The 23,640-nt window shown below is 50.5% G+C and overlaps 1 protein-coding gene across 4 annotated transcripts in view; it reads left to right on the top strand.

Annotated features, from left to right (window-relative positions):
* Positions 1-22,024, top strand: part of COA8 (cytochrome c oxidase assembly factor 8) — a 34,591-nt gene extending 12,567 nt beyond the window's left edge. The window contains exons 2-6 of one of the 4 annotated variants that reach the window (XR_012507316.1): positions 512-709; positions 1,512-1,575; positions 9,605-9,695; positions 17,290-17,563; positions 17,651-22,024. Coding sequence is in view for 3 of the 4 variants with exons in the window: in XM_074364956.1 (XP_074221057.1) it covers positions 512-709; positions 1,512-1,575; positions 9,605-9,695; positions 12,655-12,760 (459 nt within the window). In the remaining variant the exon portion in view is untranslated. Of the gene's footprint in view, positions 1-511; positions 710-1,511; positions 1,576-9,604; positions 9,696-12,654; positions 12,959-17,289 lie in introns of those variants that run through there. The other 3 variants (XM_074364957.1, XM_074364956.1, XM_074364958.1) reach the window with 3 other exon arrangements.
* The last annotated feature ends 1,616 nt before the right edge of the window (positions 22,025-23,640 follow it).

The raw sequence follows: 23,640 nt of genomic DNA, 5'->3' as shown, positions 1-23,640 counted from the left end.
AAACAAGTCCTTTTTACAGCTTTACATATATTTTCTCCCAGTCCGTGGTTGGTGTTTTCATTTTCTTTGTAGTGTCTTTAGGAGAGCAGAAAATTTTAACTTTGGTGAAGTCCAGTTCATCTGTTTCTTGTGTTGTGGATTGTGCTTTTGGTGTTGTATCTGAGAAATCTTTGCCTAATGTGAGGTTGTAAAATTTTTATTGTGTTTTAGAGGTTTTATAGTTTTACATTTTAGGCCTTTGATTCTTTTTGAGTTAAGTTTTGTCTGTGGTGCAAAGTACAGGTTGACATTGTTTTTCTGCCGTAGGATGTTAACTTAGTCCAGCACCGCTGTTGAACGAGTTTGATATAGTGTTAATGATATTCATTACAGTTCTTTTAATTTTGATATTCCCTGGCACATAGTCTTCAAAAGAGGAAGCTAACGTGGGTCTTTAATAAACCCCGAGTGTTCATCTTATAATACTGGGGTTTTTCTTAGTTGTATATTAATCCCATGTATTTTGTTAAAGATCTCAAGATTCTGCCCTCCGAGAAAATCTTGCCATGATTGGATAGGACCCCCAGATAAATATTCAAACCTTCGACCTGTTCACTTTTACATCCCTGAAAATGAATCACCATTAGAACAAAAGCTGAGAGAATTAAGACAAGAAACACAAGAATGGAACCAACAGTTCTGGGCAAACCAGAATTTGACTTTTCATAAGGTAAGTCTAGGTTTCATGTTAGAATGGGAAAATGATACAGTTGGCCACTTGGGGGCGCTACATCCTTAGTATATGCTTTGCCTTAAGTTTGATAGCGTCTGTCTCTCTCCCCTGTGTACATGTACGGGTATATGTTCATATGTATGTAATTTTAGAATCAACATGTAACTGTACAGAAGAAATATTGGTCATTAGTAGAATCACAGATCTTGAGACCTTCAGGGAAATGCAGGACGTAGCAGAGCCAGAACTACAACTCTGTCTTTCACATGTGCGTGTCTTGTGTGCTTCTGGGATGTGCTGTTATTCTTCTGAGAATTCAGAATCCTTAAGAGCCTACTCGTCGATAAAGTACATGAGAAAGAAGCATAAATATTCTAATTCCAGAAGAAAGACTTCGAGGCAATAGGTGTTTATCCATTTCTGCGGGCCAAGTCAAATGGAGTGTGTTTATCTTATTCTGTGGATTTACAAACATGCAGTACCTCCGAAAGTTCATTAAACATCTCATTTTCAAATCCTGTTTCAAGCGTGAAACTTCTAACCAAGTTCAGATGGTTTCAAACAGGCTGTGAGATGGGCCACTTCTTGGGAAACCCACATCCAGCCCCTCCAGAAGAGATGGAGGGACAGACAAAGAGGTGGAGAGGGAGGTAGTTAAGTTTACTCATTTATTTGCTTTTTTTTAGAGGAGATACTGAGGATCGAACCTGGGACCTCGTGCATGCTAAGCATGTGCTCTACCTCTTTGAGCCACACCCTCCCCACCTAGAAAGGGATTCTGATAGCTGTTTTCTTTCAGGAAAAAGAAGAATTTATTCACTCAAGACTAAAAGCTAAAGGCCTGGGACTGAGAGCTGAATCAGGTCAGTTCATTTGCTCTTTGTCTGCCAGCACTGTTATTGTTTGAGTAGCTACATGAGAAGATAAAAAGAAAAGATGTTGAGTGAAGTAGACCAAGTTCAGGGGCAAGTCCCGGCCCCCTGGGGCAGGTGCCCTGAGGGTGTCTTCAGCGAGGTGGACGTCTGTCCCCCTCCTGCTCCCTCCTCTCTCTCTGGGTGAGGTCAGCCTCCTCATTATTTTTGGTCTTCATGGATGACTCTTTCCGACCTTTGGACTTACATCCTGAGGTCCTATGGCTTTTGCAGCCTCTGTCTCTCCCACCCTGGCTCCTGCTCCTGGATTCCTGATGGCAGTTCATGGTCCCACCACCCAAGAGCTGGAAACTGGGAGTCATCCTGGGAGCCTCCCCCGACTCCCCCTTCATCTCTTAGACATTTCTCAGCACTCCCTCTACTCCTTGTCCTTTAAATGTTGCTTTAATTCAGGCCCTTGTTAATTCTCTGCCTACTACAGTAACTTCCTAATTGGTTCCCTTGCCCCCAGTCTCTAAATCAGGGGTCAACAAACTTTCTGTGAAGGGCTAGGTAGTAAATAATTTGGTCTTTCTGAACCATGTTAGGTCTCTGCTTCGGTGACTCAACTCTGCTGTTGTCCTGTGAAAGTAGCCATAGAAAATATATGAATTAATGGGCATGAATGTGTCTCGATAAAACTTTATTTACAAAAACAGGTGGTAGGCCAGTTTTGGCCTACAGGCTGTAGTTTATCAGCTCCTGCCTTAAATCCATTCTTTGTGCTGTGGGCAGATGTTCTACCCAAAATGCAGATGTGACATTGGCCACTGGCTTAGGTTTTTAGATTTCCTTTGACTGCAGAGTGGCAGCCATGCTCCTCCATCTAGACCGAGGGCTGCCGGCCCCTGCCCATCTCACCTGTCACGTCTGGTTCCCGTGCTTTGTGCTTGATGTGCCTTCACTCTGTTCCCCCTGCCTACCATGCCGTCCTTCCTTTCTGGATGGAAAGTCTAGTGCACTTGAATAATTTTTTCTTGGGGTTGGTGTTAGACCTTGGTGACACATCATACTGTTTGCTAAACAGGTGTCTGCTGATGAAACATTCTGATGAACAATCGGAGGCCACTGACTCCAAAAGCCAGATCTTTGTTGGGCTAAGGTGTCACCTGTCTCCCTGCCGACTTGGTCTGGCCTGGGTGCGTTTGGAGTGCAAAGCTGGGGAAGACGCAGTAGCCCCTTGCTGTCCGCGGCGCGGGCCGCATCCAGAGTCTGGGAGGGCAGGAGCGAGCAGGAAAGGGTGCTGTGTCCTAGCAGGTTGTTTGGGTTTTTGCTGGGCAATACATTTTTACATTTTTGTTTCATTTTTATGGTGACAAATAATTTTAAAGTTTATTTCCTTTTTTTTTTTTTCAAATACAAAGCTAAGCCGCAAACAGGTGCAACCAAGGCATTCTATCTCACATTTACACACTCGCATCAGACCCTCCTCCAGCTCACTGAGCCCTGGCCAGGCAGGTGCTGGGTGGCGGGAAGGCTTTCTCAGGCAGCACTGTCACGAGGCCGGGCTCTTGTGTCTACACACAGCTCTGGGCTGGGCTGTGCTGGTGCTGTGCCAAGTCCTTGCCTAAACATTCTGTTTTATTCCCTGCAATGACCTAGTGAAGTAAGTGCTGTTACTTTTACCATTTTACAGATGAGGAGCCTGAGGGCAGGGTATTTGACCAAAATTGCACAGCGAGTGCGTGGAGCGGCCTGGGTCCTGACCTGGGGAGTCGGGTTCCAGGGGCCTGCCCGACCTCCCCTCGCACAGTGGCCCTCAGCTCGCTCGCCCCGCGCTGTCCTGGCCACCCTGGCCGGCGAGGCTTTGGGCTGTGTGGGCCACAGACATGTCGGTCAGCGTGTCATCAGGTTGTTTTGGGTCTTATTATTTTAATAACATTGAGATTCCTTTTGAAAGACAGGCCTTTATTAGATTTCAGAAAATGGAAAGAATGGATTGAGGAAAGGACACGTGAAGGGAGGTGCCTGCTCTGCCAGCTGTTCAAACGCTCACTGCCGCAGTGGGAGGAGTGGGGGGTAGATGGCGCACCACCTCCGGGGGCCCGAGTGTGCAGTTTGACAGCTGAGTACAGGGGCCCACGGAGCCCAGGGAAGAAGAGTTTTGTTTACTGAATGATGTTGAAGAAACTAATTACTTTCGGCTTGAAAGGATAAACTTAGACTCACGTATTCCAATGGATCAAAAAGTTAATTATTAAAAATCAATTTTTTGTGGATTAAAAAGTTAAATACATCGTTCCTGGTTATAGACAGTCTAACAAAATAATAGTGACCCTCCATTATCTGGAGGGGTGATGATTCCCTGCTTGAAAGTAAAGGTGGGAAGATTTAAGAGTATGAAAACTGGCCGCATCGGGATGGGTTAAGACTCCCCGTGATGTATCCTTCTGGAAAGGAGCGTTTGCTGAGGGGACACGGATGTGGCTCAGGGCCAGGACCAGGACCAGGGCAGAGCTGGGCTCACGCACGGCCTGCGCTTGGACGCTGGCACCAGAGGGACCTGGGACGTCCTCCCTCCTCCCATTTAATCCCCTCTCTACCCCACTGCTTCAGCCTTGTCTTACTGTAGACAGGCTTCCTCCACCTCCCAGTTTATACCTCCCTAGTTCATGGAAGTAGCCAGCCTGAGGCTTTTCCCAGGCCGGGGCCAGCCAGCAGGGAGTTGAGTGCCCCAGGACTGGCAGAGGCTGAGGGGCGGGGGTTGTGTTGAAGGAGCGAGGCTTCCCCATGGAGACGAGATGCAGGAAACGCTCAGACTGCCCAGCAAACTGGAGGGCCAGGCAGACAAAGGAGTCAGCGTCCAGGAAACCAGTCAGACATGAACAGCAGACTAGGGGGCATTTGTGGCACAGTGGAAGAGGCAGTGTGGACTTTATGAAAAGCCTTAACAAGTTTGTAGAAATAATAAGACACATACAGATGCATAATGTGACTACAAGAAAAGAATTTTGCTCAAACTCTAAATTTAGTAGTGCACTTTAAAACAGCACCTAGGCATCATTTTATGCTTACTGAGCTCAAGGTGAGGATGTTTTCAGTGACTGGACTCGGCACTGCGGGAGTCACGTTGACAGGGCACTGCTCATCGATTGCTGGTGGCGTAGAAAATGCCCAGCTCCCTTCCCAGAAGGGCTTAGTTGCATGAAGTACACATATGCCAAGAAGCAGAGAAATATGACCACGGAGCGTCCTAGAGGAAAACGGGAGAAGACCTCACTCTGTGTCCCATGCAGCATCACCCTTCTTTGCCTCAAAATGGGAAGAATCTGAATATTCAGTCACTTCACATTGGACAAGGCTGCATGGCCCGCCTGCTCACTGGAGGTTCCCTGGAAGCTTCTGCAGCAGTGCAGGACAGCTGCCGACTTCAAGTGCAGAGGGAAGGGCCCATGGCTTCAACCCTGCCCGTCCCGGATGAGGTCTCGCGGTGCCGTGGGAGGACTCCTGCGCCTGGCTCCCTCACTGCTGAGGTGTTCATGCGGGCGGGGTGGGGCGGGCGCCACGGGTGGGTCGACGCGGCTGGTGGTGGGTTTTCAGCGAGAGTGCAGTGAGCTGGGTCGTTTTAGCTCTTTCTTTACTTAGTTTTGCTCAGATTCATCGCTGCAGGGCTGACAGGTGTGCAACCTGAATTCCTCAGCAGACGTTTACGGCGCTTCTGCTTTTTGCTGGGCGTCAGCCTGGGACCGTTTGAGTGACACACCAGCGTAGACCACCCGCTGACCGTGGCCCCGGCCTGTCCTCGGGACCCTGGCACCCCTGCCGTTCTGCCAGCGGGGTATCAAGTGTGCTTTTGGGGCCCCGTTCACCCCCCACCCCTGCCGCACAGGCTGCAACTCAGTTCACCTCAGAGCAGCCTGTGAGGGGTGCCGTGGTGACCGCGGCCTCTGGCTGAGAGCCACTGTTCAACCGTACAGCCGGGGAGGGACAGAACGCCTTCCCCATGGAGCCGCCCTAACCGCCACTGCCGGGCGGACCTGTCCCTCCTCTTCAGCTCCTCCTGTGTGCGGAAGGCCAGGGAGAGATGGGCCGGGAGGCTGGCTGGAGGGAACAGACTGGCGGAAACCCGCTCCTGGCTCAGAAAACACTGGTGCTCGGGGGCCAGCGTGCTCGCTCACTGCCCGAAGCCGGGGTCTCCGACCTGCGGCCCCTCATGGCGCGCCAGCCCTGCCTGCCCCCCACCACTCAGCGTTTAGCCACATCTGTGCCTCTCCTCTGTCTGTGCACCTCCCCTGTCTCTGCCCTGTGGGATCGTATTCATCCTTCAAGACCCAGCTTGACTGTCACCTCCCCTGGAAGCCCTCAGGCAGCTGGTTGTTCCCCCCTCACCCCACTTCGCAGCCATCTGTTCATTGATTAAGGTACTTCCGAATACTTGCCATCTCCGGGCTAGTCCCTAGGACTAGTGTGGATGAGACAGAACCATGGTCTTGCCTTTGCAGAGCTGACCTCCCCGCGTGACCAGCAGACAAACAGCTCAGTAAATACACTCTGCACTCCTGGGTGTGTTGACCACTGGCAGAGAAAAGCAGGGAAGTGAGGAGGAGCGGGAGTTTAAACGGAGGCCTCAGAGAAGGCCTCTCTGAAGGGGAGGCAGCTGGAGGGAGGTCCGGGAGAGAATCTTCTAGATGGAGGTTTTGAGGAGTGGCAGGAGGCTGGGTCAGAGGAGCCAGGACACTTGGAATAAACGGCCATTTGCTCAGGCATTGGGAGTCCAGGCGACATATAGGCCCATGGCCAGGCTGGTGGGGTGGCGCCAGTCTTTGTATGAGGGATACCTGCTTGTGCCCTGCAGTCTGAGCATCTGCCTCCCTGCTGTGTGAGTCCTGGGCTGGCTGCTTTCCCTCCCATTTCTGTGAAAACATGCCCTGGGGTACCCCTCCCAGCTCTCCCTCTGTCTCCACGAATCCCAGATGGGGCTGAAGCATTGGCATCGGCTGTGCGGCCAGGAAGCATGGCGTCTGCTTGGAGACAACACCTGTTGGGGGCGAGTGGGTTAAACCCTGGGAGGAACCCGAGGGGGGCATCTCTATGTGGGGCTGCTCTGAAGTACAGGAGCCTGGGTGTGGTGCCTGTTCGGGGCTTAGGGCTTCCAAGCCAGAGTGCCCCCTCCCATGTGGTCTCATTCCTTTTCCCCTGAGCCATTGCTGGGTGTCTAGAGACTGGCCCCTGGGCTGCTGTGCGGTCCTGCCCGCCCCCGACACTGGCAGGCTGTGGTTCCTGTCCTGTGTGGCCTTTCAAGTCGTGTGAATGTGGGGCGGGGGGAGCCCTGAGAGTGGGCACTGCAGTTGGCATCTCCTGCCACAGAGGTGACTGGGTCTGTCCCTGTGTCATCAGTCCCCTCCAGCACCTAGTGTGTCACCTGGTTCAGCGTGTGCTCACTGACTTGGAGGTGGAACGGTTAGGCTGCTGTCCACCCCAGGATGCAACCAAGTTCGGCAACATCTGACATCGCTACACCGGTAGTTCACGGTCCTTAGGAGCTCAGAAAGCATTGGTCTCTAAGTGAGGAAACCCACCACACACGGATAGGTCCACGCCTATGGATGTGTCAGTTGTGAGGAAAATTAGTTACCCTATAACCATTAGGGTCTAGTGGTAAAGAAGGTGTTTCCCCCCTCAAGTCTTTTTTCCTTTACTGAGATACAATTCACACACCGTAAAGTTCACACTTTTAAAGTGTACAGTTCTGTGGTTTTGGTGTTCACAAGATTGTACAACCATCACCACTAATTCCAGAACATTTTCATCACCCCAAAAAGAAACTCCATATCCACTGGCAGGCAGTCACAGTCCCTCCTCCCACATGCCCCTGACAGCCACGTATCTACTTTGTTTCTGTGGATTTGCTTGTTCTGGACATTCCCAGATAAATGGCATCGTATACAGGCATACCTCGTTTCATTGAGCTCTGCTTTGTTGTGCTTTGAAGAGACTGTTTTTTATAAATTGAATGTTTGTGGTAAGCCTGCATAGAGTGTATCCATTGGTGCAATTTTTCCAACAGTAGTATTTTGTAATTAAGGAATGTATTTTTTTAGACATGCTGTTGCAAACTTAATAGACTACAGTAGAATGTAAACATAACTTTTATATGTACTGAGAAACCAGAAAATCTGTGTGACTCGCTTTACTGCAGTATTTCCTTCATTGTGGTGATCTGGAGCGGAACCCACAACATCTCCAAGGTCTGCCTGTAACGTTAGTGCAGTCTTCAGTGTGTACCTTCTTTCACTAAAGAGTGTGTTCAAGGTCCATCCAGTTCAGAAGCATGTGTCAGTACTTCGAAGATTCCTTTTTTATGGCTGAATAATATTCCATTATATGGATATACCTCATTTTGTTTATCTGTCAGTTGACGGACAAACATTTGGCTTGTTTTTATTTTTTGACTATTATGAATAATGCTGCTATGAACAATCATGTATATGGAATTGTGGGGTCAACTGATAACTCTGTGTTTAACTTTTTGAGGAACTGCTGAGCTGTTTTTCCAAAGTCGTTTTTCATTCCCACCAGTAGTGTATGAGGGTCCCAGAATCTCCACATCCTCATCAGCACTTGTGATTGTCGGGGTTTTGATTGTAGTCATCCTTGTGGGTGTGAAGTGGTATCTCACTCTTTTCGAGTTGAATTTCCTTAAGGACTAATGATGTTGAATATCTTTTCATGTTCTTCTTGGCCATTTCTATGTCTCCTTTAGAGAGATGTCTATTCAGATCCTTTGCCCATTTTAAGATTGGGTTATTTCTCTCTTTATTGTTGACTAACTGTAAGAGTACTTTACATGCTCTGGGTTTTAGAACCTGTATTAGAAGGATGATTTGCAAATATTTTATCACATTCCATAAGCTATCTTTTCACTTTCTCAGTAGTGCTCTTTGAAGCAGAAAAGTTCTACATTTTGATGAGGTCCAGTTTATCTATTTTCTCTGTTTGCCTGTGCTTTAGGTGTCATGTTTAACTAAAATGCATTGCTTAATTCAAGGTGATAAAGATTTGCACGTTTTCCTCTGAGAATTTTATAGTTTTAGCTCTTAAATTTAGACCTTTGAGCCATTTTGATCGTGGTGAGATAGGGATTGATCCTTTTTAAAAAAAATTTATTATTTTTTTAATGCAGGCTCTGGGGATGGAGCCCAGGACCTTGTGCATGTTAAGCATGTGCTCTGCCACTGACCTGTACCTTCTCCCCCGCCCTTTTTTTTTTTTTTTTTTTGCATGTAGATATCTGGTTGTCCTAGGCATCGTTTGTCGAGAAGACTGTCCATCCCCGTTGCATTGTCTTGGCACCCTTGTGGAAAATCACTTCCCACAAATGTCGGGGTTTACTTCTGGAATCTAAGTGCTGTTGTGCTGATCTGTATGTCCGTCCTTCTGCCAGTACCACACTGTCTTGATAACTGTCGCTTTGTAGTACGTTTTGAATATGACAAGTGTAAGTCCTCCACCAATGTTCTTCCTTTTCAAGATTGTTTTGGCCACTGGGTTTCCTTACATTTTCATATGAATTTTAGGATCCACTTACCAATTTCTGCAGAAAAGGAAAGAAAGAAAGAAAGCCAGCCAGCCAGCCAGCCAGGCAGCCGAGGTTTGATAGGGTTTGTGCTGAACTTGTGGGCCGTTTTCGGGGGTGTGTCACCCTAACAGCGTTATGTCTTTGAAACCATAGATGTGGGAGGTCTTTCCATTTGCTCAGGTCTTTCACTTCTTTCGACTATGTTTCGTGGTGTTTCCATGTGTAAGCCTTACGCTTCCCTTCTTAAATTTATCCCTAAGTCTTTTATTCTTTTTGATGTTATTGTAAATGGAATTGTTTTCTTAATTTCATTTTCAGATTGTTTCTTGCAAATGTATAGAAATACGGTTGATACTTGAATATTGATCTTGTGTCCTGCAACCGTGCTGAACTCCTTTATTACCTTTAATAATTTCTTTAGAACCAATTAAACAAGTTTGATTAATTGAAATTAATTTTCAGGTCAAAAAGCAACACTGAATGCAGAAGAAATGGCTGACTTTTACAAGGAATTTTTAAGTAAAAATTTTCGGAAGCACATGTATTATAACAGGTAGGTGTTTACTTTCTTCCTGAAAATTTGAATATCACATCCATACTGGGTAGGATTATTTCCCTGCCTGAATTTAACAACATTCATGCTTATGTTAAAAGTAGAAGTTGCTATCAACTTAGTTTTTGCACTTTTAGCTCCAATTCTTTTTTTAATATCTTATTTTTTATTACTGTATTACTTATTTTATTTTAGCGGCAGGTGGCAGTTGGGTTTATTTACTTTTTGGTGGAGATGCTGGGAATTGAACCCAGGACTTTATGCATGCTAAGCATGTGCTCTACCACTTGAGCTATGCCCTCCCCACTGGTTTTGCACTTTTAAACGAAACTGCGTTTCAGTCTGTTTGCATGGCAGCCCCGTAGCAGTTTGCTTCCCTATTGCATGGACCGGAGATTCTAAACAGCACTTCCCACTAATGGAACATGGGCTCCTCTGAGAAGCACGGTCTGGGGTAGGAACAGCACAAGGGGTACAAAAGCAAAGAGGCTCAGAGACCGGGTGGGGTGGTGTCACGTGAGAGCAGTGCAGGAGGCAACTCGAGGGGCTCCCGTGGGTCACAGACGAAGCCATTTCAGCCACACAAAATGACTGCTGTGGGTTAAAAATGTATCACGTGTACAAACATCTTTGGGATCATGATGATACTGACAGGCTTGGAGTCACCTCGGGATGTGGCTGGGCAGCCAGCTCACTACCCTGAAAATCGATAAGTGAAGGAGACATTCCAAAGAATGCTCACCTCTCCTGCCTTCCCTGTGGCGACGGTATTTCAGGGTAGCTAAGTGGAGGGGCATTTTTCCTGTAGCAGACTGACAGCTGAGGCAGCAGGAGTGATGGAGCTAGAACATTACCACTTTCCTAGTGAAATAATCGACCCGGGCATGGTCACCCACAGCCACTGGAACCAGTGGGTGGGGAGGCTGAAGGGGACTTCGTAACGGATGGACCAGGCCGACCGCTCCTGACTCGTGGGGTGCTGCCTGCGCGCCTCTGAGACTGGGAGGAAGCGCTGCTGCGAGGAGCTCCCACCCAAACAAGTGGACTGGGGTCTAGTGAGGCCTCCAAGCCTAAAGCCAGTGTACAGGAAAGAGGTCAAAGCGTGTCTGTGGGGTTGAGAGGGGGTTCACAGACCACGTGTAAATAATAACCTGAGTTACGGTCCCAAATGTTGGAAATTCTACAAGACAAATGATCCAGTTTCAATGAGTAACTAGGATTTAAAAAAAAGGAGGGGGAACTGGTAGAGAGTAAAAGAGACTTGATGCAGTATGTAGACCTTGTTTGGATCCTGATTCAGACAAACCACCTGTAAAAAGACATTTATTTTTGACAATCGGAGGAGACTAAACAGTGACTGTTGATAAGTTATCATTCATTTTCTCACATGCAGTGACGGTGCTGTGGTTGTGTGTTTCTAAAAAAGGTTTGGACGCTGCTTCATGGTGCATACGTCCAGGTGAAGTGAGCGGCATGGTGTTTGAGGTCTGCTTTAACACAGAGCGTGACAGTGTCGGGTGGGGCAGGAGGGGCAGGGTCAAGAGAGCGGGGCAGAGTTTGAGGCTGGAGGGGCTCGTGAGCGCGCACTCGGGTATAAAGGCTGGTTCCCCAACACCCGCAGTCTGTTGCTGATGAACTCTGAACTAGGTAAGTTATTCGGTCAGCCAGTGTTCAGTGCATTTCTCTGGACCTTTGATTTCTGGTGTGGACGCAGCACGTTTGCACCCTGCAGAGCTGGGTGCGCTCTGCGGGGCGCTCAGAGCAGAGACACATCCCGGCAGCGGTGGGTCCTGAACGCCCCTCTGTGGGAACAGGAAAAGCTTAGTTTGTCTTTCCCACTACATTTTATCAAATCAAGCTGTCTGTGCAGTGGAATCTGGCTTTTCCTTAATAACGTAAGGACTGCAGTCCTGACGGGATTCTGGTTTCTTTGCTTGGAAGCCTTTCTTGTTTGGGGCTTTGCTCCTCGTCCATAGCCTCACCTAAGTGGACAGAAATGAAAGCTTGTTCTCATGTGGAGGAGGGCTTTCTGTCTGGCCGCGCAAAGGCCCGGAAGACCAGCATTTTCACCTCTCGCTGTTGCTCCCGAAGCCCTCGGATAGTCCCCTTTCCTCCACACTGAGACCCAGCACGTCCCGTGAGTCCAGTCTGGAAGATCAGTTCCGCGTCCCCTCGTTAGCTCCTCTGCCCAAAAAGCACTGGCACTTGTTGGCGTTTCAGCTTTCAAGGGCTTAGCACTGAGCCTGGAATGCGTGCATTCGGTTGTGGAAGCTTGCCAAGTTTTGCCCATTCAACGGTTGACAATGTGGTGAATTTGCAAGTTTCGACATGTCCTGTCGAGCGGGCGAGGGAGCCTGTGACTGTGTGTGACCCCACCCCAGTGTTTGTATGGGAAGCGTCAGAATGATCTCGTTAGAGACGCAAATTACCCAAGAGTTCAGATCATCTAGAAAAGAGGATGTGGAACTTTGTGATGTTGGCACTTGTGATAAGTCAGCTTCTCCAGATGGAGGACTTTTGTCATGTGCTGCTCATGCGAATAAAGTGCCGGAGCCGGGAAGGTCCCCCCGGGTCCCTGCAGAGCCTCCAGTCCTTTGACTCAGTGGTCACCCCCCATCACTCAACAGCTGTGTCTCTCCAAGGATGCTGCTTCTAAGGGCTCTTTTGGAGACTTCTAACAAAACCAGAGGAAGGCTGTAGTGGCCTCCAGGAATGGGGAAAGCAGGGTTGGGGTGCACTGGGCACATCCCTCCTGAGCCTTGTTCTCAGCCTGGTGAATGTCCAGGAGGAAGGAAGGAAGGAAGGAGGCTTTTGTGGACAGTTTAGCTTTAATGAGGGTGGGAAAGGAAGAGTTGAGGAAGGGGGATGAGGAGTCAGGCTGGGCACCCACCCCCAGTGCCCGGGTGCTGGTCCTTAGGTCCTGGAGTGGGTCACACGTGCTTGTCCTGTTCCTCTGCAGGGACTGGTACAAACGTAATATTGCCATCACCTTCTTCATGGGAAAAGTGGCCCTGGAGAGGATTTGGAACAAGCTTAGACTGAAACAAAAGAAGACCAGCAGTTAGGAGCCCACCTGGCATCCGAGTTTCCACGAGAAGCAGCCGCGTAGAAGAACTCATTTCACACAGGTTCCCGCGCAGGGCAGGCTGGGAGGGTGCGGGTCCTGCTGTGCCGTGCATGGCCCACGTGGCTCCGTCCTGACCATGGATGCCAGGCTGGCTGTCAGTCGCAGAAGTGATGGTAAATAAAACCCAAGCACAGTGTACTGTTTTCTGTGTTTTTGAATTATACCAGTTTGAAAGAGAACAATATAAAAATATTAATAAAATTTCACCGAAAAATTTGACTCCACTGATGGGACTGATTTGGACACTGGCTGCCGAGTGGCCTGTAAGCCTCCTGCAGTGTTATCACGCCCTCACGCGACCGATGGGCCCTGGTTATCGGAGGTCTCGGGTCCAGGCCCTGTGGAAGCGCAGCCGTCCTGGGAGGCTTACACGTGCAGGCCCGGAGGCAAGTGCAGCATGTGTCAGACCTCAGGATGTGGAGGTGCCTCAGAGAACTTTTCCCACTCACTCCAGTGAGGCCGAGCCTGTTTCCAAAGTTTTCCTGGACAGCTTGCTGTGGACCATGCCCCTCTGTTTAACTTTTTGTGAGGTCAGCATTGTTTAAAATAGAATTATGTGGTTATAGAATGGTGAGGCTCATGATGAAGAGATCTTGCATCTGTATGAGATGACGCATGTTCACTAAACTTACTGTGCTAGTAATTTGACGATGTCGGTAAGTCAGATCATTATGCTGCACATCTTAAACTTACACAGGCTGTGTGTCAATTACATCCTAATAAAACCTGAAGAAAAAATGAAAAAAAAAAGATGAGGCTTTGTTTGTACTGCATCCTGGAGCCGTGGGGGGGGGGGGATGCAGCTTGCAGGAGGGACACCTGCTTCAGTGGCAGTGGCCTTCAGAGCCTGTCCTCTGAGCACAGATGAGGCATCTGGAATTTACCAGAAGACACTGGCAAACAGGTTTTATTCCAAAATGAGGTGTGACAGCACAGTCATTAAGACTGTTTCTTCTGTGGCTTATAAATTGCTGCCACTGAGGATGGTTTCCAAGACAGAGTTCCAGAGACAGGGAGCGCGTTGTTCCCCACCCCGACCCCGGGCTGTTAAGGTCCACGAGGAGGAGCGAGGGAGAGTCCGGAGAGGAAAGCCCGTGTGCCGAACATCGCCGAACGCCATAGTTCCCGGGGAGCGCTGCGCTGGGGCAGTCAGCCCCGCGGCCTGCTGACCCAGGTTGGGGCAGAGGGCCCCAGAGAGCGGGGCACGTGCAGCACGCAGCGTGGAACACGAGGCTTCACAGAAATAATGCCGCTGCCTCTGCTGAACACAGCCTGTCACCAGCCCATGTGACACTGTGTGCATCTGCCAAGAAACCAGGGGAAAGTGATAACCAGCAGGGTTGGGACCGGGAGGGGCGCTGGGGTCCTTGTGAGCCAGCCCGGAGGCGTGAAGTGCTTTCTAGCTTTTGATTCCTTCTCCTGTCCCACCAGTTTCATTGAGTGGCTTCCATGTCATTTAAAGTTCTTCTGACAACTTCCAGCAGTGTCGTTTCTAATTATTTTTGCACCTCTATTCTTGGAGATTTCGAGGGTGACTTTCCATAGTAACCAATTGCAAACTGTTAAAGATACACTGAGTTACATGTTCCCAACTCTGTGGAAGCAGAGGGAGACTATGGAAAGGGGGTGTGTGTTTGTAACCGGTGGGACTGCTGAACAACCACGCAGACACAGGTGTCCTGAGTCGCCCTCTGAGATGTTAAGGTCTTGTTGTCCCCGAGCTGTTAGCCAGCTGCTCCAGATAGCTTATTTACGGAATCACTGAGCAAGTGGATTCTGCCCTTTAGCTGGTGGCTCAGTGACCCACTACCGGTATGACCACGTACAGAGCTGTTACCCGCTGTAGCTCTTCCCTGCACGTTTCATAATTTACCTCAAGATCCTCAGGGCTCCTAGAACCAAGCCTCTTGAGGTTTCAAGGAACAGAAACTTAATTAAGCGAGTGCTGATCAAGGGTTGGGGGCAGGTAACTGGTGGAAGCCAGAGAGCTCCGGACACAGACCACCTGGGCCTCTGCATTTGGGAAAGGTCTACAGCTGGGGAACAGTATGTCCCCGGTGTCCGGCAGGGACGGCCTTCGGACCACAGGCTGGGCCTGGGGCAGGTCCCTGTTCAGTGGGTGGGCATGGGGTCCACAGTGTGACTGAGGTAACGCAGCGCCGAACAGAGACTCGAGGCTCTTACCCACCCCAAGGCCCCTCACGTCTGAGGCCCAGAGGTGCTGCTGTCACAGTTCTAGGGAAGAGCGACTCCAAGATGGAAGGCAAACGTATTCTGTGTTCAGACAAAGGAAGCACAAGTGCTCCTTAGACTTTGTAAAGTAAAAACTGTGAAAGGAAAGTTTCCCTTGAAAATGGTCAGAAGGAGCAGCGCCCGGCAGTGGCAGCGTCCTGGGCTGGGAGGTGCGGTGGGAGTGGCAGGTATCTCGCCGCCCTGGGGCGGGCGGGCGGCAGAGGCCACAGTGGAGGGCACCCCCAAGGCCCGTGTCCGGAGTCAGAGTGCTTCTCCTCAGACTCTCTGCTCGGCGTCGGTTCCATGGTAGTCAGACACTGAGGCCTGGCGGGAGAGTTTTAGCAACTCAAGACTTAGTGTAGTTGAAACACGGTAACCGTGTGTCATCTTTTTTAACAATTCAATGTCAAAATGGTTACTCAGCTCATGGTGTTAGTGAGTTTCTAGGTTCTTAAATGCTGAGTAAATTAAGGAAGATATAACAATGCTGTTTTCCTCTTTCTTGAATTCTTAAACATTTACCATTAAATGACTATGGTAAATGTTACTTCAGATCATAACAAATCCAAATAAATTTAAGCTAAGGTTATTTTGATCCTAAATTTGTATGCTTAGTCAAAAAATTAGGTTGTTTTAAGATGATTCTGTCACAGTCATTCAAATAAAGTATTTTTGTAGACTTTAAAAAAATTACAGAATAAAGATGATGTCAGTGATGTATTGTATACTGCTTTTCCTAAAAAACATCTCTGATGAAATTTAATGCTTCTGTTTCTGAATTAAAAAGTAAAATAAAGTTGAGTCTCTTCCCCCTTCTGTGTGTTGGGTGCTGTTTGTAGGTGTTGGTTTTTTAATTGCTCATATTCACCCCCCCCAAAAAAGGAACCAGTATGGCCAGGAGAAGTGCGAGGACTTGGCTCATCCAGCTCAGGTCACTGACAGTGCACCTGACCGAAACATCTTTCATAATAATATGAAGGTCTGCCTCTGGGAGGTCCAGTGAAGCGGCCTCAGAACACCATTGCCTGGGAATTTCCGAGCAGGGTGGTCTGCCTGAGCCCATCTCCAGGCCCCAGCCTCCCTGTTGGTAGTAACACTCACCTGGCAGAGGCCCTGGGTGCGCTCCATGTGGCGTGTTGGGAATGGTGTCCGGCTTTCAACAGGCCCCCATGGATGCTGGGATTACAGTGATGTGTAACATCCGGAGGGGCCGGCTCCCGGTCACCTAAAGGTCTCCCTGGGGAGAGTGGACTGAGGCCAGTCCCTGGGAGAGTGGGAGCAGTGCCCTGGCGTGCCAGCCGGAGTCTGAGCAGGAAATGCCTGTGGGCTCTTCGAAGGCCCGAAGCTGTCAAGCAGTTGGCGTGCACCCAGGGCCTCTGCCAGGTGAGTGTTCCTGCAGGCGGGGAGGCCGGCGTCTTCAGGGGTTACCCCTCCCGAGTGAGCCCACGCCCACCCTCACTAGCCTGGCAACCTCACAGCAGCTCCTTAGACAAAACATGGCAGCAGGCGCTACAGAGAAGCCTCGTGCTCTGGGTGCCGCCCAGCTTCATGTGTCCTGGCCCTTCGTCCCTCCGAGGGCACAGGTCCCACCGGCCCTTCTCCTGGCCAGCCCTCTGGGCCCCTTCCTCCGCTCTGGGTGGTGGCTGGCCATGCTTCTGCACCGGAGGAGGGCGGGCAGCCACAGAGGCCCCCGCACAGCAGCCCTCTGGTTCTGCACGTTTGCAAAGACTGCTTTACGCTTCTGATTAATGGGGAGGTCACGGAACTCCTGGGAAACTGATAAAGTGTGTGTGTGTGTGTTTTTTCCCGACTAGCATTGTTTTCTTTTTCTGCTTCTAAAAACAAAAATAAAACAAATATCCAAATTCTATTATCATTTTTTAAGTTGAAAATTTAACAATGCCTCTGGTCAGAAAAGTGAAACAGGAAGGAGTAGACAGCGAAGGAGCAGCCTTCCTTTATGGGGAATCAGTTTTCCCAAAGGAGAGGCTGGGCCTTCTTGCCCGGAAAGCCCACCTGACTGGGAAGCCAGCGGGAGCTGGGATTTTGGCATCGTCAGCACGTTTTCCTCCTCTGAGCCGCTTGGCCAAACCCATCCGGGAGACTTCAACTTCAGTTCTGTTAGATTCCCTCTCCGACTCCATCAGGCCTGTATTATTTTATTTCAAAGTAATTGCTCTTAGCACCTTCCACGCTGTCTGAATCTGTGCTCAAGCTCCTCCCTCTCTTCCCCAGGTGTTAGCCTCGTGGTACTGAGTGCACCGTCTCATCCCGTACAGCTGGAGAAGCCCAATGCGTCTTGTGGGCCCCGGCCCCGGGCCACCTGCTGTTTCAGCTGTACGCTGCCCGCACGCACCTGAACCGGCGGGCGGGTGAGTGGGAACAGATCGTCATCCACATTCATTCATCCGACAAATACTGAGTGCCTGTCTGTGCCAGGCACCGGGCTAGGAGACTGAGGATTTACTGTTGCTGCCCCTGCAGGGCTTACAGATGAGCAGGATTCAAGGTAAGAGAAAAAATGAGTCACATGATGAAGAACCCACCAGACTATTTTATGGAGTCAACTGATCTGATTTTCATGTTTATATTCCAGGTTAGTCGTAGATTTTAATTATATTCTTTCAACTGCAGAAGCGTCTCCTTCAAATGTACAGCAATTACATCTAAGTGCTGGTTAATTAAAGTATTTTCTTGCTAGTATCACAAAGAAAGGAAGCAGCACCATAAAACTGAGAGCCATGTTTCACAGCAGGAGCTTCAGGTTGGGGTGTGCAGACAACACGCGGGTCCTTCTCAGGGCACTGCCCCACGCATCTTCCTTCTGCTCGCTACAGAAGGCGCCTCCCGTGCCCCGTCCCCATCCTGACCTCTCCAGGCCTCAGGTGCAGCCTGCAGCGCCCTTACCCCCGGTCAGCTGGCAGACTTGCTCATGCTAGAAGGCTTGGCTCCCCAGGGAAACGTCCCAGGGTCTCTGGCCTTCTGGAGCACCATCCTCCAAAAAGAGGCCCACAACTCGTGACCTAAGGAACTTGGAGCACTCCAGGGGGACCCGGCCCTCGCCTTTGTTCAGGACATTGCCCTCAGCCTGCAGGAGCAGCAGAGGGTTTACAGGCCAGTCCTGGAGCTGGCCTGTCACTCGCTCACCTTCCCTGGAAGCACCCTTGAACCTGAGCCTAGGCGAGCTGGGTCAGCCAGGGGTGCTGGTGGACAGCTGGACGGCTGGCCACCTCTTGCCGGAAGGCCCATCTCTGTGACATCCTGCTTAGGAAGCCTGAAGCCTGTGCAGGGCACCCTCCTCTCGGAGTGCATGAGCCTCACCTCAGAGATGCCATGAGGCCCAGAGGCCAACTAGGATGAAGACTAAGTGTGTGCGTGGTAAAATACACATAACATTAAATTTACCATTTTTAAGTGAACAGTTCAGTGGCATAAAGTACATCACATCACCACAATCATTCCGTCTGTAGAACTTTATCATCTGAAACTCTGTCTCCATTAAACACTAACTCCCCGTTCCCCCTCCCCAGCCCCTGGCACCCACCAGTCTCCTGTCTGTGAATCTGACTGCTCTTGGACTTCATACAGTATCTTTTGTGATTGGCTTATTTCCCTTGGTGTGATGTCCTCAAGGCTCATTCATGTTGTAGCGAAGACGGGTTTGTTTGCAGAGAAACTGGGTCCCCTCTCAGCTGTGGCAACTAAGCCCTCTGTGCCTCACACGCACTTCAGACCGAGAACGATAAGCCCTCACGGCAAAGGGCGAGATGGCGTTCCTTCTGGGGTCGTTGCTTATTCGTTCATTCATTCAACAAATGCCCTGGAGCACCTACTGCATGCCAGGCCCTGCTCTGGACACTGGGAGTGGAGCAGCACATGGACAGCCCTCATGGGCCGCCCTGCCCATCTTGTGCCCCTATGCTGTGTGTCCACGTGGTGGGGGTGGCCACCCTTCCTGCTGGGCAGTGCCCCTGCTCAGACATTCTGCTCACCTCACTGATCTTCCAGGAAAGTCATTTCTTTCTTCTCATGCCATCGAGAATCAATTGATCAATCTTCCAAAAATGCTCAGGCTGCATTTGGAGCTACTTGACTATTGATTCTCAGTGATGATTGTCTTTGCTTTGTCCTGAGTCAGTCCTCAGGACCTGGTGGAAAAGTACAGGAAGAGCTGTGCTGGAGGAGGGGCTGAGATGGATGGGCGAGGCTGGTAGGTGTCACAAGGTGGTTTCCATCCAGGTATCTTGGGGTTCTAGATTCACCTAGGCCCACCTCTCTTCCCTCTACCTCAGCACACTCACACCCTAAGACTTTTGTTTGCCATCCAGACATCCCCAGCGTGGTGCAGGGTGGCAGAGAGCCCCTCGAGAAGAGCTGCTTGTTTATCTCTGCATTGGCACACACACACACACATACGGGGTCCGTCAGCCACTGCTGGACGAAGGAGCAAACAGCTGTGGGGTCCGGCTTGTGAAAGTTCGGCCCATCTGCTGGTAAAACCAGCGCGCAAACAAGATTTTTATTTTAAAATGAAAGGAGCATCCTAGTGTGTCCTTGGTGCCTCCCCAAGCCTGGGCACAGTGGTCAGGTGTCAAGAACAGCCCTGGCCCTGTGGGCGTCCACTCTGGCAGGGACGTGACAGGACACCTGGCAGGGCCACCTGCACAGACCCAGCTCCCCCACGGTGGCCGGGGGCCTTCTGCATAGAAAGCGGGACCTCCCATCAGCCAGGGTTTTGCTGCATCTGGCTACAAACTCCAGAATCTGAACATCTGGTCCTGGAGACACAAGGCCCAGAGATCACCAAGGGACATCCCAGCCCAGGCCAGCGGACACAGCCTTTGTCCTTGACGTCGCGCCCCCGCCCCCAACCCCACGCAATGCTCCCCAAGCTTCCTAGCGCAGCGATGTGCTAAATTAGTGCAGCTGAAGGCCGTGGTCTGCTTCACCGAAGAAGAAGGAGGAGGAGGAGCAGCAAGTGTTATTACCTGCCAGGCACTGGCCTAAGAGCTTTATTTGGGCAGATGCCTGGCATCCTCAAACAGCCCCAAATCTGGGGCTTTTCGGAGCGCAGGGCCGGGCCAGCGCAGGCCCGTCCATCCAGGGGCGGGTTGGAATCAGGCTCTGCCCTGATTGGTCCCGCCGGCTCGTGGGCCCGCCCCCTGGCCTATCAGACGCCGGCAGGGAGGACCGCTGCCGTGCAGCCCGTTTGCAGGTGTCATGTTCAGTCAAGCAAATGCACGGAGGTGGGCGGCTCTCGGCCGCTGCTGCGGTGCTGGGGGCGTCAGTGACCAAAACAGGCAGAAATCCTAGAGGGGGAAGACAACGTATGCAATAAAGAAGTGAGTATGCAGAAGGTTACTAGATGCTCAGTGCTGTGGGAAAATAGCAAGCGGGCTAGGGAGTTTGGGAAGGAGCAGATGGCGCGGGCGCCTGATCCCGATCTGGGCAAGTGACTAAGGCCCCGGGGCTGCGGTGTGCCTGCCGGGCGAGAGCAGCAGGACCGCCAGGGTGCTGGGGCAGAGGGAGCCAGGGAGGAGGAGGCTGGAAGGAGACGGGCCAGGGCCCCGCAGGCCACCACACAGACCTGGCTTTTCCCCTGGGTGTGCTGGGAGCCCCTGAGGGCGCTGAGCCAGGGAGGCCACCGCCTGATCACTCTGCCAGGGGGCCAGGGCAGGGGGGCAGCCCCATCTAGACCACTGGCAGGACTCAGGTGGCTCCAACCAGGGCGTGGCCGGGGTGAGAAGTGGCCTGTCCAGTTCCGGAGCCACTAGCCATGTGTGGCTATTTACATTTCAGTAAAGTGACATTAAAAACTCAGTCCCTTGGGAACTATATTCAATAATTCAATAATAACCTAAAATGAAAAAGAATATATATGTATAATTGAATCACTATGCTGTACATCAGAAAATAACACTACATTGTAAATCAACTAGATTTCAATTTAAAAAACCCTCAGTCCATCGGTTGCACTAACCCCTGTCAAATACTCAGCAGCCACACGTGGCTTGTGGCTGCGTATTGGACATCACAGGTGTGGAACATTTCCATCATCACAGAAAGTTCAGTTGGCTCTGGGCTAGGAGTTGCCATGGGCATGTTCTTCCTTCTTGGGTCCCAGAGGCCACACATGGCTAACTCAGAATGTGTGAGTGTGACCTGGGTAGCAGGTGGGGCGGGACAGAGCTGAGAATTGAGGAGGGGATGCAAGAGGCTGTGTCCCCAGGTGGACAGGTGGGCCATCCAGCTGAGTCAGTACCTGACTGAGTGCGGAGAGGATCCAGAAGATGTTCCTGAGCCAGGCACGGCCACTGGGCTTTTCCCAGGACATCTGATGAGAAAGCACTCCACTGTCCGTACTGCAGCCATGGCCACATGCTGGCAAGCACCTGAGCTGTGGCCGGTCTGAACTGATCTGTGCTTACAGAGCTCTGCACCCCAGATTCCGAAGACTTAGTACAAGGAAAGGAATGCAACCACCTCATAAATGTTATGTAGATTACATGCTGAAGTAGTACTTAGATGTGTTGGGTTCAGTGAGATATATTAAGAGTCTTAAAAAGAAAGGAAATTCTGACATGCTGTAAATGGACAACCTTCGAGGACATTGCATAAAATGAAATAAGCCAGATACAAGAGGACGCATTCTGTATGATTCCAGTTCCAGGAGGTACCCGGAGTAGTCAAACCCATAGAGGCAGGAGGTAGAATGGTGGTTGCCATGGGCTGGAGGAGGAGAGGTTGCCTGATGGGTATAGAATTTCAGTTTGGGATGAAAACTTTCTGTGATGGTTGTACAACAGTGTGAATGTGTTAATGTCCCTGAACTGTACATTTAACGTGGTTAAAATGGTAAATTTTATGTTATGTATATTTTGCCACAATTAAAAAATAATTTCTGATAAAATTTGCTGGAAAAACAATTTATGTGTGTGTATACATATATATAAAATCAAAGTTAATTTCATCTGCTTCTTTTCATCTTTTTTACTGTGGCTTCTGGGGACAATCTTAAATAAGACTGTGGCTTATGTTAGTTTCCTGGTTCTGTGAAGAGACCAATGGTCTTGGTGGCCCCCAAAGATGTCCCTGCCCTAACCCTTCATATCTGGGATCCTGACCACATTTGGAAACAGGGACTTGGCAGAGGAAGATAAGATAAGGATGCTAGGATGTGATCATCCTGGGTGTGGGGTGGGCCTTAAATCCCACGACAAGTGTCCTTAGAAAGGAGAGGGAGATTTGAGACACAGACACTCAAGAGGAAAGGCCACATGCAGACGAAGGTAGGGGTTGGTGGGCTGTGTCTTCAAGCTAGGGACCTCAGGAGACACCAGAAGCCGGAGAGAGGCCTGTGATAGTTTCTCCCTCAGCTTCCGGAGGGAACTAACTTCTGGCCTCCAGAGAATATATTTATATTGTTGTAAGCCCCCCAGGTTGTGGTCACTTGTTCCAGCGGCCACAGGAACACTACTCTGACAGTCTTGAGGCTTAGTGCGGAGAACGGCGGGAGAGACTCATGGTGTTTTGGATGAGGTTGGGTCAATGTGCAGCCCTGGAAAAGGGGAACAGGATGTATGTCTGATGGCTCAGCAGCTCCTGGAATGAATCCACAGATGAACGTTTCCAGAGGCCCTGCTCAAAGCCTCTTCCTGAATCTCATCTCCAGAGGCGGCACATGGGTAAAGGCCTGTCTTCCTTACTGCAGCAGCGAAGTGGGCACTCGATGTGGTCCAAGGACTACAGCTTGCAGCCCGTGTCCCCTCCCCAGCCTCCACTTCTCCATCTGTAAAGTGGAATCGTGCTCCCTGCCTTGGCTGGTGCTCGTGGGTAGTAAGTGTCCAGAGGGTCGTCTGTGGTTACTGAGTTTTGGTGCAGACAGTGATCACCGGTGCTGGACCAGGGTAGAGGCCAAGGGGGCAGCATGATGGTCCAGCTCAGCCCAGCCAAGATCTTCTGAAGGCTGGCTGTTTTCCTTTATAGCCCATTGCCCCCTCCCCACCCCATCCTGCAGAGCTGAGCAGGGCCTGATACAATCAGAAGCCCGTCCCAGGGCACTGAACACTGGCAGGGCTGAGACCCTCCCTGCACAAGGGCAGCCTGGATCTGCCCTGCCCGCAGTGTTCCTCAGGCCTGGCCTTTCCCTCTGCACAGGCGGCCAGCGCAGCGGGTGTCCTGGGGCGTGGGAGTGTGCCACGCCTGCAGTGACCCTCTAAGCCCACCTTCAGCCGGCCTCACTCCCCACCCCTCTTTCTCCTGGGTGTTTCTCAAGTCATGTGGTCTCAGCTGGGCCAAAATGCAGGTGATTCTGGTGGCCGGAGATAATTGACCTTTTTCTCCCAAACATGATTGTGAAGCCACGAGATCACGCGGGGACCAAGAAATCCACTCAGAGAGAAAAATCCAGCCTGACTAGTGCCTACATGGCACTCCATACATAGACAGGCAGGTCTGGTAACCGGTTCTGGGGGAGGAAAGAGGAAAGCCAGTTCAGAGGGTGGGACATGGGGCCCCAACGGTTTAACAAGCCCAATTGGGTGACACAGAGCAGGTGTGTGCAAATGGTCTGCTTGGAGGTACCCA

Source organism: Camelus bactrianus, chromosome 6, assembly GCF_048773025.1.
Source record: "Camelus bactrianus isolate YW-2024 breed Bactrian camel chromosome 6, ASM4877302v1, whole genome shotgun sequence".
Lineage (NCBI taxonomy): Eukaryota > Metazoa > Chordata > Mammalia > Artiodactyla > Camelidae > Camelus > Camelus bactrianus.
This window is presented reverse-complemented; position numbering and strand designations above follow the sequence as displayed.